Genomic DNA, 15,832 nt, shown 5'->3' on the forward strand with positions numbered 1-15,832 from the left:
AACGGCCAGGAAGGCGTCGGCATGAAAGGTGGGCACGTATAAAGAGATTGAGACCTGGGGGGAGAGAGGCTGACAAATTAGAGCTGTGAAAAGGAGAACGCGACAGGAAATCTATAGAGTCAGAGCTGAGATTGTGCGGGGGCCTTGTTGAATGCGGTGTCGTACATAAAAGATAGGAAAGCCTCTTTATCTCCTTACATTGCTGCAATGAGGAGGGAAGAGTAAAGATTATGCTAGTCTCCACAGAGATGGGGGCCGCGTTTGCTTTTGACTCAAGCACACTTAAAGTGGATACGCTTTATAATGTGAACAGCACAAGAGGAATGCTGATTGCAAAATAACAGGCGACCGAGTATCTCCGATAAAAACAAATTATCTGGGAGTAGAGTTCGAATTCGGCCGGGTGGAGGGACCTTTTGTAAAAAGCTGCAATAACAAAGTTAAACTGTCAATTTGTACCAAATCACTTCTGAGGTAATAAAGCAAATTCAGCGGGAAGTCTTATTTCCTTTCCTAACTGATGCAAAATGATGTTTCCCTGTATTGTTTAAAAAGACAAAAAGGGAGAAATAATTTTTCTCTGTTTTCTCTTTCGTTAGATCAATTTCTGGGTTCTAGAAGGACTTGCACAGTCACTGTTTCTACAATCAGCACTGCCAGAGAGATGCCATTTCTGCATTCATGTCACTTCCAAGATGTAAATTATTCATTATGTCCCTCAGTGGTGGAAATGTCACAGGAATGTACTTCCACTGACAGACAAACACTGCGACTGAGATAGCCTGTGGCCCACTCTGCGCGTCTGGATTTAAGTTTCCCGTGTCCAATAATCACGCTGTACATTATGCACATACGTAAAAATTAATTATCGGGCAAATTCGGGTATGACTGTCTCAAACAAGCATGTGACATACATAGTTTTGTATGCTGAACATTAATTGTCTCTTTTGACACTGCATTATAATTTATCATACCACTATAAATGCTCCAGACACGGAGCTACAAGCTTGTAATTTCGTTTTATTTACACCATTTCATTAACACGCATGCACGCACGCAGCACAATTATAGCTGTGTCAACGTTATGCACCCGTGAGACGTCTGATGACATTATTACTCCCCCCTGCTGAGCCGCTGGACAATTGAGTCATCGCTTTTGTGACAGCTGCTGGTGGGAGATGTGGACCGATATAGCCAAGAGGACCTCCACCACGGACACAGACGGTGAGTCACCAGTGCTGAGGAATGTCTCTGCTTGCGTGTGTGTGTGTGTGTGTGTGTGTGTGTGAGAGAGAGGAAAGGTGTCGGTGTAAACACCATCTGATCTGCTACAGTCTGTTCGTTCTGTTCAGTTCCATTAATCTTTATGATTTTGTCTTTGGTTTTGGTTTGGCCACTGGACGGTTTGGGTTAATTATCGGATTACACAGTTTTATAACTCTGTGGTTTTGTTCTTGACAGCATTAATGTACGAGCACTTAAAGGGCTCACATGTGTCTCGTTCCTTTATTATTAGAGTAGAATTTAGACCCGATAAAGATTTTTTTCTTCATTTAACCAAAAAGAAATAGAATATTACAAAAATACGACTTTTTAAAAGTAAAATATACTTAGTTTCTAAAGGAATGATGCAACTGAAACAGGCTTTTCGGTAAGTGCTGGAATTTCCACCTTCATTTGAAAGCATCCAATCAGAATCCATTCTCTGCTGTTGCCAAGTAGACAAATGGACCCCATCAGTACAGGGATTGGTGGGCCCTTTGTAATATTACCATCAGTGTACTGCTACCAGCTTATATGACAGAGATGCGAGTTGTGCAGAAGGAGAACTTACTTTCTGTTCAATCCAATAATATGCAACATGGTTTCACTCGAATCGGCTAAACTCAAATTTTGAACTTAAGGAACCTAAGCCAATAGTTTTTAAATCGCAATTTATTTTTAACAGATCTCCTTTACCGACAGTTGATTTTTTTTCCCCCAAAGTTGTCCTCGTGGTATATTTTTATGCTCTGTTTGTTGGGTTTTTACAATGTTTAACTTTGAATTGAACAAAACAATTCCTGGGTGCAACTTCTTGATCAAAGGTCCAAGGATTTGCAACAAAGTTAAAAAATGAACATGCTTTTGCCTGCGGGAGCAGCGAGTTTTCCCTTATCTTTTCTTACTAGGTAGGAGGACATTGTTCGATACTGGAAACTGTCTTCAGGGAACAAAAAAAATCCAAGATATGAAATACTGTACAGATAGAAGTTAGAGGTTTGATTTGAAGCCTTTGGACGATTCGCTTTGCTGTTTCAAACTTTTATGTGAAGCAGATTCAAAACTTAGTGGATTTAGGATCAATGGTACAGATTCTTTCATTTACCTCCACAGAACAAGGTTTTATCTTCAAGTCAGCTTTGCTGTCCGCCTTACTATCTTCTCAGCTTCAGAACCAGAATGACATACATTTTGTCATTTGTGTCTCTGTCAATATCTACACGCAGCCCATATTTTTGTGTGCGCTGGCAAAAGTGACAGCAGCAACAGTTACCTGGGAAAAACTTTTAAATTAAGTTCTTTCTTTTTAATTACAAAAATAAGCAAAAGCTGCTAATATAAGATACAACACTAAAAATATTGACCTCAGGGTTTTATGATTCTTGCAAACAGACCTTGAACAATAATTATTGTTTGATTGGCAGTCCTCTGGTTGGATTCCTCGTCCAAACTGGGGTGTTTTAGAGAATTGTTTTATTATTGTCGTTATTAAATTACACTCTTTGCAATCCTTTTCTGACAGTATATTTTTTTCCTTTTGGAGAGCTCTCACCTTGTGACTGAAATGAATGAAACTAAAATCTCAGACAGCCACGGTTAACCGGATCAAACAAACCAATGCAGTCACCTTGCAGAATGACAACCTGTCAGGCGATGGCAGCAGACCAAAGACCATTCGGTGAGGCCAACACATTATTAGCCGTTTGCTCTGATGGTGGATTAAAAGGTTGATTTTTCATTACATGAGCCGTGTTTCCATTGGTTTTAATATTGGTACAAAATAAACACCTGACAGTCAAATAAAGTGACTCACAGGGGATCATGTACAAGTTGGTATCCACAATTAGAAATGATTGACGATTTCCACATGTGTGAATGAGTCACTCTATAATTGGCAAGAGCCACCGTCGATGAATCCAGTACAAGGAAAGAGACGGGGCTTATTCACGGTTAGAAAACTGCAACTAAAGGTGTTCCAGAGCATCATACAAGGGGTGTTCAAGTGAGAGACTAATAATTTTGGTATCATGCCAAGACAGAATATCAGCAGTTTTATTTAAATGCATTCAGTAGTTCATGTGTATTTGAGGGCGGGTAACAAAAGTTACACAATGAAGGGCAAAAAATAAATAAATAAATAAATAAATAAAGGACATAAAATAAAAAATGTTGCAACTCCATTGCTACAAAAGTGGCAATAATAGTGTAGGACAAAAGGTTTACCTCAAACTATTTACTAAAGTGTAACTGAAAATAACTTTAACAGAGTAATTGATGACACCTGTTATGATTCCAGGCTCTAGTTTTAGATGCTTACAGTGTTTCAAATGCAAATGTTGAGACAAATAAAGACAAAGTATGTTTCTGTAGGTTTTTCAACCAATTATTAAGACTTAACAGTTGCATGTTGCAGAAAAGCAAACTGCAACTCTATTAAATCCCTTCGTAATGTTAGAAATAATTGATAAGCTTACTGCATATAAATCTGAACCAAGCAGAAAGACAGCTGGTTAGACTACAAACGTCTTGCACATGAAGATGTATGCCCAAACGCAGATCATTGATCCCTGTTCAGCTGTAGTGACATGGCGTCTTAGCAATTAACCTGGGTAATGAGGTGGGTTGAAAAAGTGCTGTTTAGCTATATAGGTCATCAGTTCTACTACTTCAGACACTCTGACCAGAACTGTTCTGTTTTCCTCAGCTGGGTCACCTATTCAGAAGTCCCTCACCCACTGAAAGCACAGTGGCTCTCGACAAAGGACAGAGTGGACTGTGGTTTTTGGACAAACGTGTTGAAGAGGAGCCGCGGAAAGCCGCGACGACGCTAACCGCGCACCTGGCTGTAAACATACAGCAGCGTTGGACCTCGAGCTCAGCTAGCGGTTGTATCAGCCGGCTTAGCTATTACAACAGTTAACAGAGCAAAACATGTTGTTGACTGTGGCACAGCATTAGTTCCACTGCATTAGACACAATGACTATCTCTGTGACAGAATCTCATTCACAAGCACGGACGCACACGCGCGAGCGCTGCCATTATATCCCCGATGGAAACACGCTGCACCCCCATTTACAGCACAGTGGTGTGTTTCATGTATGTGCGCCGCATGAGGCGATATCATTAGCATTCTGATGTAAACAAGTTCCCTGACACAGCTGTGTCGTGGTCTTTCAAGTCACAATGTGCCCAGCGTTGTGTCTTTTCTCACAATATGGGTCATGCACATAAACGCTTAGAGTAAATTAGGTGATGTTCCAGTATCTTTCTTACAGTGGGCAAGATGGCACTTATAGAATCTCTCCAACTGAAAACAGCTACAGCTAGTCCATACTTAAAATAGCTTTTATTTTTTACCAATAAAAGAAACACTTGAAAAGGAATGAAACTGTTGCATGCTCTTCAAAACCTTCCTTTGACTCAAATGTGCTGGAGATGTGACACATCTAAAACATGGCAGACGGCAAGCCCTGAAAACCAAGGGACTAGAATGGCCTAGTCAATGTCCAAGCCTAATTTCAATTGGTAGTATGCTATACAATTTGAAAATCGCTGCTCACAGATGCTCTCCATCCACTCTGACTCAGGTTGAGTTATTTTACATACAAAAAAAACAAGATATTTTACAGTGGAGACACACTCCAAAGGATTGCAGCTGTATTTGCAGCTAAAGGTGCTTCTGCAAATTATTTACTCAGGAGAGCTCGATTCAAATGCATAACACATCCCACTTTTCAGATGTTATTTGAAAGAAACTGTGGAAAAAAAACACACACACACACACAGAGACACACAATGCACTGTAGAGATACTTGCTTTCTGCCATAACCTTGGCAAAACAAAAAAGCAACACATTTTCAAAATACTCACACTCAGAAATACTTAGGTTGTTATTTAGGAATGTGAAACGACTAGCATCTGTTGTACAATAGCAGGACAAGCTATCCATTTTAAAGAAGAAACTCGCACTCTTAAAACACATTTTACAGAGATTTTTTTTTTTTAACATTGTCACGGATGTTTTCCTGTTCGAGACGTGCTCTCAGGCGAGGGAGTGCACTTGACTGAGCACTACTGCATTTTCTCCAAGTCTGTTGTTTAATGATAGTGATGGATTTGAGCTCCACTGGTATTTAGAGGCCGCGTTAGAGTTAGTGATCACTTTCAAGATTTTCCATGAGAGCCTCTGAGCTGATTTCAGATCCGTTAGAAACCGAGCCATCTAATAATAATAATTGATAACACTATTTATAGGCCCGAAGTGGGGCAATCTCTGCTTCCAGCACCACTTGTGCTACAACATATTTAGCACGCTCCCACTTCTGCATCCCTCCAGCAGTGGTTTAAGGAAAGAAAGGGAATGGGTGAATGAATGAATGAATGCACAAACAGCAGGCGCTTCAGTTAAAGCACCCATCCGAATGCTGCTGCAAACACTATCGCTCTATTAGCTCATCTGTCCCGGGCGTCCACTTAGTGAGATCTAACCCTTCCCATGAGGAGCCTGGGTCTGACTTCACGGTTCATCGGTTCAAACTGGAGACGTGCGAAACGCAGCAGTTTGCTGACCCACCTGCAGAGACCCAACGACAGACCTGTGGTCAAAGTTCGACATGAAACTGTTTGCAAGATCGCGTTTTATAACCGAGGTCAGGCCGAAAGTGGGTCCGCTCCAAACTTTAACGGGGAGGCGACGCTGGATGATTGGCAGGTTGCTTTCTGAGACTGGCAGGCAGGGCGAGCCGACACGGAGCAGAAGGGAGTGTGTGTCTTTCTTAAATCGAAAAGCAACTGAATTTTTAGACGCAGGTTCACGTTTATTGTCGTAAAGATGTGCAATGAAAAAAAATAAAGTCACAGTTTATTGCAGAAGAATTTTTAACAAAATCAGTGATACAATTTGGCAAACCTATTGTCAATAATTTTGCCAGCAGGACATCTTCTGAAGAGGGAGATGTATTCTTAAACATTCCTCTTTGCAGAATCTCCATCGATCATCCTGAGAACTGGCTCCTCTCTGTTCTATGGGATTTAGCTCTGGGGAATGTGGCGGCCATTGAAAAGGTTGATTTTGTGTCAGATTAAGTATGTCTTTGTTGATTTGGCTACATGTACCATTATCACCTTTTTCCATTTTCTGTTTTACTTTTGCCACAAACCACTACACATTTTCATTTCAAATCTCCTGATGTTTCGAAGACTCCCTGACGTCACGCACTCCAATAAGGTTTTGGTATTTGAAGGAGACCGACAGCATAACAATTCAGCAACACTACTTTACAGGGCATGAGGCTCTTCTGTTTATAGTTAACCAAACCTTACAAGAGATTCAAATCTAACAATCTTTGTCTTAATCTTAGTCACATTCAACCAAAGCCCCACACATCCAGTGAAAGTCCCAGTAAGATTCAGCAAACTCCACACGTTTAAGGTTGTAATGATGGAGGAAAAGCTTTGTTCTGCTATCACTCACAAACAACCAGTTGGCATCTGGTGCACCTGGTTAGTGTCAAATGGTTGTTATTTAGACTTGGTTTTCCCCCAGATGCCAAACTTGGCTGCTGTTCTCATGGTTTTTGTCCTTGTTTCCTGCCATCACCGTCCTACTTTGCTGCACGTGTTGACTAGATAAATAGGGATCCTTGCCCAGTCCGGTGACCAATGGCTTAAACAAACAGGCTGCTGTGCCGTGTCAGATTTATACTCCGGTGGAACAAAAAAAAAAAAGTTATACTAATTGGAGCTTCAAATAAACCTTTATTTTAAAGGAAACTTGTAAAAAAAATAAACTTATTGATAAACACTGGATTATTTTCCTTAAATGAAAAAAATTCACTCAAGTTAAATATTTTTACAGCCATGTCTCTGTATCTGATCTTATTTGTCAAGAAAAAGGAGAAAGATCCCATAAACTGATGAAGTGCTCTGCATTACAGCAGCAGGTCCCTGCCAAACCACGAAGGAGCTCTTTGTTATCATTTCCAGAGTTTTCGGGTGGGGATGCATGCAAACAGCCCTGCCCCTTCATCCCACCCTGGTACCACTTCCAGACGACCCAGATGGTGAAAGGAGAAAGAGCGGTACACCAAGGAGCAGATAAGCAGCTGGTGATGCTTTGCGTTGGATATTTTCCTGCTTCACTCCTGTCCCCCTTTCCCTCCCCGGGCCCCCATTCGCAACTCAGCAAAGCATATTTCACCTCCTATATTGTGACCTTTTACACTCCTGTTACCTTCTGAATTTGTAACCTTTGATTAATCCATGCACCCACTTCCCCGCCACATCTAGGATCCTCCTGCCACTTATTCCCCATGACAGATTGTTTGTCAAGCTCTTTCAAGATATAAAAGAAAAAAAAAAAAAAAAAACGCTTTTCTCCCTCCTGATCGATCATCTCCGTTACAGGATCAATGGTAATCTCGGCACTTACCAGCTGCATGCCACAGATGAAGGCCAAGGTGCACCTGCCGCTGCAACACCCCATGATCCCCTCCTCCTCCTTCTTCTATGCAGAGGTCCAGAAACTCTAGATAATTCCCAAAGTCTCTCCTTCACCTCCACCCGCCCCTCCAGCGAGGGGCTGTCTGGCTGACTGGCAGCCCCGGGTGGAGGCACTGCCTGGGGGCCTCGGAGAGAAAAGCGCAGCCCCTGTGCTCCCTGGTGCTCACAGCAATCAGGGCTGACTACTTCATCCAGATGAAAACCTGATAAGTGGTCTCCTTTAAAAAAAAAAACAAAAAAAAAACACACAGGTCAGGGATCAAGTGTGGAAAGAGGCCCTTCAGGACAGTTTAGCACAATTCAAGACAACAAGTTAATATTTATCTTGAATAAGAGGCAGGCAATGAGCATCTTTAGCAGGGGAGGTGGAGAGAAAAATCAAACAGGTCTTCTCCTATTGTAAACTAAATGAAAACTCCACTGCATTGACGAGAAAATGTTCCAGCTGTGTCCATTCGGCTCCTCCAGACTTCACCTAGTTGGACTGGTAATCCGTTCAGGGCTCATCTCATCGTTATCCCTGCTGAATTGGCACAATCCTGGACAGCACCAGACAGATGGTGGAACTGGCTGGATATATTCCCACTGATCTCTCAGATCTTTCGCTCAATAATCCGATTAAAAGCCCCGATTGCCTGCTTTGGTAAGGGTAATATGTTTCCAGGTGGAGGAAACAAGTGAAAGTGGTTCAGGCATGCATCTGTCTTTTTTTTCTTTTTTTTTAAAATCCTCCCCAACGCACAGACGGGCTCCTCTCCTCTTCTTATCTCAGGGGACGGGCACGTAGCGGCAACATCCTCTCCTAAACACTGCTGTCTTCTTTCCACACGAGTTTTCCCACTAAATGTCCTGACTTTATCCAGACAGACAGTATAGCGTGGAAGCGTTGATAGGGTCTCCTGATATATGTCAGCCTCCTGGAAGATGTTTTCTGTGGCTCCTCTGTCTAATGAGTCCCCTTCCTTAGGATCATCTCCCCTTCAGGTCCACAACCAGCTTTCTCTCTCTCTCTCTCTCTCTCTCTCTCTCTCTTGGTGAGAACCGTCATCCGATTATCCCCAGCCTTCTTCTTTCTGATAAAAATAAAAAAACACTTCCACAATAATAAACACAAAAGCAACAACAAGAAAAAAAACACACTGGTGTCCGAATTACGCGCAGAATTTCGCGTTGTTAAATTCCAGGTCGAAAGTAAGTCTCCAGACGTGACGCGCAAAAGCGGATTCGAGCCAAATGACGTCCGGGTTCAGTTTCTTGTCTCAGGATTTGTCTTGAAGAACTGGGGAGGGGGAGACAATGGGAACCGGGATGGACCAACGGACCGAGAGAGACAGCCGTGAGGAGCGTCTCCCGCCTGCCATCTGTCAAGTCAAACCGCACGCCTCCATGCTGCTGTTCTGGTGCGGATTTACAAAATAAAGGTGCAGAATGTGACAGCGTTATTATTCTTTTTTTTCTTTTCTTTTTTTTTTTCCAGACATTAGAACGAGTAACTTGTCCTTTCGCTGCTTTGACGTGGTTCAGTTTTTTTTTCTTGAAGGGGTTGTCTTTAATAGTGGTGCGTATTTTGTGCGATTTACCTGAAGTAGGACATTTCAACATCCACCTTGGAAGAATCTGCTGGATGGCTGACCTGAAAGTCCTAAAGCTACTCCGAGTTTTTAGTCAATATAATGCAGCACGAGTTGCTTTAAAATATACATATTTAAATAATCTGCAAGGTAAATGTCGACAGATGAATTTTAAAATGAGTACAGATGAAAATGAAAACAGATGAAAATGAGTACAGTTATTAATCGAATTGCAAAAACAAAACACTGTAGTACCCAAAGTTTTCACATTAAGGTCAAAATGTGGTTTATGTACTGTGTGTGTTAACCTCCAAAATTACAAACACACAAAAAAAACACCAACAAAAAAAACCTTGAGCGTCATTAGCCGCAATTTGTTCAACCCACATTAATTAGAAACTAAAAACTCACCTTCGTAACCTCAGAGACAGAGTCAGTACTAATTTATATTTGTTCAAATTGAGGTTTGAGCTATTTCCTGACGTTCAGGTGGTTTCTGCCGCCTTCTTCAAGATGTGGAAAAACAAACGAGCAGACAAATGCTGCCTGGTAGCTGTCGATGCTAATTTTACCCTTGTTTAATTGACGTAGGTAACTTCAGCTAATAGGGTGACGCCTTTCTTCCTCCTCGTGTGCCACAGCCAATAAGTGAAGCTTTTACTTTGAAGGGCAACCTAAAGAGGTTCTCCCCTGTTGTAGCTGCTGCTGGCTGACTTGCTGAGGCTGATGCTCGGCTCTGCGGGGGAGCAGTGGGCTTCTTTTACTCTCCAAAACACAAACATTGACAGGGCAAAGATGCTTCTTTTGCTCGGTTTGCAGCTGCTGCTGAGCACGGCCCTCTGAACCTTGATGATAAACTGGTGAATCAAGTGTGTCGCCTCCCTGATTCACTGGGGACTGGAGAGGGTCCTCTTTGAACTGTAAAGACTGCGTATCCATCCCCATTTTACATTTATCCAACAATGTTAAAAGAAAAGAAAAAAAACCTCAAGGCTTCACTATTAAAGCTATAAAGAACAGTTTTTTGGCTTGTCAAAAATTTGCCCAGGATTGCCTCTAAATTAGAAATTGTCTTGGCCTAGCGTTTTAGAGTGTCTCGTCTGTAAATGACACCTAATTTCACTCTACAGTCCTGTGTTTTTCTGCAGCAGGCACTCCAGTTATGGATTAAGCCCAGATTCATATAAAATCGACCACTTTGTTTCCAATTTAAAAGTAGAGGAGTCAGTGAAAGTCTGCGCGCTTCAGGGGTCAATTGTGCCACGCCTATAATATGGCCAGTAGTTTAAACAGACACTGAGGTGGAGAGGGTATCAGTGCTTTAGCTACACAACATAATGGCCTGCTTTCCCCTCACCATCAATCTCTGTCACAGTGTGTTCCTCCCACGCATGCACACACACACACACACACACACACACACACACACACACACACGCTCACGCACGCACACGGAAAAACAACTCCCAGGTATAAGGATGGATGCGTGCGCAAACAAATACACGTTCACGCGCAGCACACTCCGGAGCCCCACGCCGTGCGACAGGAGTTTAATTATGCCTCTAATCTTGAGTGACAGTTGCATGTATAATGACTGATTCCCTGGGGCCATGTGTCGAGGCATCCACCCATTCATCCTTCAGCCTCTTCTTCTATTTATCGTCTTACTTAGTCATCAATCCATCAAATCCACGTTTCCCTCTAAACTTCTTTTTTTTTATGTATATATATACATTGTCAGCCTTCTTTCAGCTATTCCCTGCTCTTCCCCCCCTTTTCTGTTTCGCCGTCTTCCTCTCCGTTGCTCAGCAATTTCACTTGTTCAATTTTATTTCCCTGCCACACATCATCATCTACTCTTTATTAAGGTCACTGACCAGGCTAATTGGGGTTGTGCCTCCCGAAGATAATGCCACAACATGAAGTAGGTGCTCTGAAGATCATAATTACTGGTTGATTTTAGAGTAAACATAAATTCCAAATGGATGTAATCATATTTAAAAAATGTTGGGTTTTTTTCCATCTATCTTTAATAATTATCACAGATATATTTTTTAAAATAAATTTACAGTGGTCATACATACATCCAATGTTGGCAAAAGTTTAATATCGATTTGGGACTTTTACGTATGTTCTTTTGGTTTCAGATCTGATTTTATTGGTCTATCTTTTCATCAACTCAGTTCCAAAAGCTCAATTCCTTGCCGTATCAATATATATATATATATATATATATATATATATATATATATATATATATATATATATATATATATATATTTGGCCACATTGCCAACCCCTATTTTGGGTTATTGTATCAACAATCTGTTCTGTCAACCACTTGACCAAAAACTATTTCCTCAAAAAATGAAACAAACCAGGAGCCTGCAAGCTCAAGCCAACTTTAAATGTGTTAAATGTGAGTTAGCTAAACTGACTATTCAAATGCCACAAGGACAAAATGTTTTAATGTCAGACAAGTCAATGATTTTGCTACTGTAGGTCACTATGACAGAAGGAATGTTCAGCATGTTGAGCATGGCAGTGGTAGCGTCATGCTAGGGGTCCGTTTTGCCTTGTGTATTTGTGGCAAACTGCTACGAGTCAAACATTTGAGCCTGTATGCATATTTTTGACCCTATGTGGATTAAAGAAACTAATACATCCAATTCTGGTTTTAAAAATCATTCAGGGTTATTTGTTTTATAATCATCCATGTGAAAAAGGAACAACCCAAATGAATAATTAATGCAGAATCTTTTTATTATGATTATAGTTTGGAAATGCATCAATCTATTACGGCCTATAGTTTCATCCAAACGGCAATAATGTTTATTTGTTCTGCTTCTTTTAGGATTAAGGGGCGGGGGGAAAAAAGTTAATTATTTTGTTTGTCACATTTTCAGAATTAACAGAACCAACTAACATTGACATATACACAAATATTGATTTGTATTTCTATAATAAGGAAAAAAAAAATCAATAAAACAGCTTGAACGGGAACATTTAGTGATAGGATCCAGTACATATTTTGTGCGACGTAAAATGGAAAAGGAAAAAAAAAAGCGCAGATATGTCTGTGTTAGACTCTACACATTTGGCCAATAAACACCGAATAGGATCTAAATTATCTTGTCATTTTCAGATTACCATCTGCTTGAAAGTCTGCGCCGTCGCCAACATATCCGCCATTCTTGTCATCAGCAAATACACGTTGGAGTTTGACACCGATAAAATGTAATAGAAAGAGCCGGAAAGAAACAGCAAAATGAAAAACACAGGGAAAGATAGAAAACAGCATCCCAGAGATACCTAGATAGTATGTGTTCATAACTTTATCTCTCTGAGCCAGATGTCAGAGGATTGCTGCTCCTGTCAGCCTCTCAGCCCACGCGTACACACTCAAGAAAAACACAGACCCCCTTCCATTCCCTCACATTTGCTTGTCTAAAAATAATCTGTATGTAGATCCTTTGAAATATGTCAAAGTGTGTCCTTTTCAGTGACTAGGCAGCTGGAAACTTATTACTTTTGTCCTTTCATGATGACAACTGAAATGGATAAAATTAAAATGAACGGATTGAATCCAAAAGGCACAGAGCACAGATGAAACCAGAGGAGAGAGAGTATGAAATAAAGAGGGGAAAAAAAAGTTCACAATAAAGGGGAACGTAGAGGGAGTGAAGCTCGTGAGGGTCGCAAGCAGGGAATTGCACGAGAACAAAAGCATATTTTATTTTAATTTAACATCAGATTAAAGTCGCAGACGGCATTAAAAAGATGAAAATACAAAATGAATTTGGCATAAATTCAGTTCAATGCAACTGAGTTTATTTACATGCAACAAAAATCAAGCACTGGGCACACAAATTGTCAAAACTGTAAATACATCAACTCACAATATCATTAAGATAGATAAGTAGCAGAGGAACTACACACATTTGGAATCGTCAATAATATATCGGATATTATATTGACTGACATTAGACCTCTGATAAGAAATATTGGATCTTATTTGAACTAAATAGTTTTCTGGCACAGACTGGGGTTAGGTCATGCATTTTGAATTAAGCTCAGGTCGGGTCGATTCCAGAATCTTAGAATTAGGTCACTTTATTCATTCCCAAACCAATTTTAACGTTTCAGTCAAATATTGTACAGATAGGCATAAATTCAAGCTGATGCCATCTATGGTTACATTGCACCTAAGCAGTTATACAAAAAACAACAACAACAAACTCCACTCAATGTAAATCAAAAATATTCAACTATTTAAGTTTGCTCCAACAAAGAGAGATCTCATCAACAAGCAGGAGTAAAGTGTGAACAGTACAGAGCAAAAACAACTAGCTCAAGTGCGACAACCCTGAAAAAGATCGAGTAAAAGCAAAAGCAGGAATTGTTAGCAAAAGCTTTCTATCTAATTTTCTTGTTCGCATAGCAAAGTCAGAATGCGGAAATCCCTCTCAAGGTGGGAGGGGCTCAATGTGCTGTTGTTGTTAGGGAGCTTAATCTGACGAATACATTTCTGCTCTAATATTTAGGAGGGGCTCACAGAGGTCCAGACTCAGCAACACGTTAAAAGATAGCCTCTAATCTCTTGATGTGCTTGTCTAGCAAGAAAACAGCTTTCGCCTTACTCAGCATCATTCTCTTTGTTCAGAAACACTCCCAGTTCTCAAGATGGTGGGGAATTTGTTCTTGACAGTGGCTTGGCACTGGCTGCACCTATACATGTAAACTGTAGAAACATGAAGAGACAGTTCATAGGTACAATTATTTATCTGTGAATGTTATGGGGAAAAAGCCAAATGTTTCTGCACCTCATTTGTAAGAAAACAAAGAAACCAAACGCTGCCGGTTAGATAATACTAAACCTCCAGGTCTCTGATAATCTGAGGGATCTGCGTGGTTCCTACCTGACCTGCAAGACAACAGGAAGTAGTAGCTGGATGAAAAGGTGTTGCTGGTTGAATGACAATCAGGAAACGTGGCAATGGTTTTGGAATTTGTTTGATGAAGTTTCAATCCTTGAAATCTGAAAGCTCAGAAAATTCTGAACATCTTTGCCACTGCAGGTGTAAAGATGATGAGATGAAGTTATATCAAATAGCGGAATAATGAATTATGCGTTATTAAATTCCAAAAGAAGCTAGAGAATTGACAGGGTTTCTCTAACACCAGCATTTATTTCCCTTTAAGAATTATGTTATTTTCTCCTAACAGCCAAGGTCTCTTTGCAACTACGATCATTAGTCAGGTAATTAATTACAGCACTGCAGGTGTCCCTGTAATTTTATTACAACCGACTGTGCTTTCAGTAAATGTTGTAAGAAAAACTGAGAGGTGAACGGCTGTTACTTTATTCCCCCTCCGGAGTCTTAGGGGTTATTTTTACATCTCTGCCATGTTGAATTGCATAGTAGTAAGGAAAACTTTAGTCCTGCAAGAGGATAATTCTGATATTTTGTCCACCTCTGACAAGGACGACATAACCTGACAAAACGGCACTGGACAAAGTCCCAAACCTCATCCTTTAAAAGCAGACTGGTTTTCAGAAAGTGTACTGTGTGCAGCACAACAAAGACAGGCTGTGTGTGTTAGTGTCAGTCCGTGTCTATCTTTTACCTCTGCTTTGTGGGCGCAGTCATTTATTCCATGATTCACACGCTAATTCGGTTTTATTTGTGCGCCCTGTCTGAGGAAGCCTTTCGCCTTCGTAACAGGCTGGCCTAAAAAGCGTCGATGTTCAAGGGCTTGCACAGCAGCACTCACTCAGTCGTGTGTGTGCGTGCGCGTGTGTGTGCGTGCCTGTAGGCAGAACTTTAAGTGCTATTAGGCCTGGATATTGCTGCAGTGGCTCACCCGAGCTGAATGCAACTCAGTGCGCTTGTCATTTTCATCTTAAACAAAAAGTATAATGAAAATCACAGGGAGCTTTATATGTCACCTTATTAAATCCACTCCCAGATCGCTTTCTGTTGAACGCATTTGGCTCTAAAAGCCCATTTTCTTCCAATGATGCCATTTACATCCACTTTACTTAGATGATCATATCTCTACTTTAGAACTTAACCAAAATGTCCGCATGGAAACCTCGTCTCCGAATTTTGAATCAGTTTCTGTTATATAAAGCACCGTAATGCCGAACAACTAAACTGTCCCTAAATCTATAAAAGTGTAAGTTGATTCCTGAAGACTCTGGAACTTTCCGCCTGAATTCAATAAGGTTGTATTTAGACATGATCTTCTCTATTATGTGCTTTTATATCGGCTGGGGATAGTATTTACAACAGAAATGCAGACAGCTGAAATCAGTTAATCCTTTCTTAACCCTGATTTGTGCGTTCTAGCCTCAATTGCTGTGGTAAACATATTGTATCTTCCTTTAAAATACTCATGTGCCAACACTTACAGGTAACATAGCGCCTTTTATGACAACCAAAGCAGGGTGTGTTAAAAACCAAGACTCATTTGTTTCAAACAGAGGCAGCAG

General features: G+C 40.8%; 1 protein-coding gene across 2 annotated transcripts in view; it reads right to left on the reverse strand.

Annotated features, from left to right (window-relative positions):
* nkain2 (sodium/potassium transporting ATPase interacting 2) overlaps nucleotides 1–11,159 on the reverse strand; it is a 94,833-nt gene extending 83,674 nt beyond the window's left edge. Inside the window, exons 1-2 of one of the 2 annotated variants that reach the window (XM_008398094.3) lie at nucleotides 9,748–11,159; nucleotides 7,695–7,983 (exon numbers count right to left, since the gene is read on the reverse strand). In XM_008398094.3, coding sequence (XP_008396316.1) covers nucleotides 7,695–7,748 — 54 coding nt within the window. In that variant the 5' untranslated portion in view covers nucleotides 7,749–7,983; nucleotides 9,748–11,159. Of the gene's footprint in view, nucleotides 1–7,694; nucleotides 7,984–8,240; nucleotides 9,461–9,747 lie in introns of those variants that run through there. The other variant, XM_081602464.1, reaches the window with a different exon arrangement.
* Nucleotides 11,160–15,832: the final 4,673 nt, after the last annotated feature.

Source organism: Poecilia reticulata, chromosome 21 (genome assembly GCF_904066995.2).
Source record: "Poecilia reticulata chromosome 21, P_reticulata-male-v2, whole genome shotgun sequence".
In the NCBI taxonomy this organism is placed as follows: Eukaryota; Metazoa; Chordata; class Actinopteri; order Cyprinodontiformes; family Poeciliidae; genus Poecilia; species Poecilia reticulata.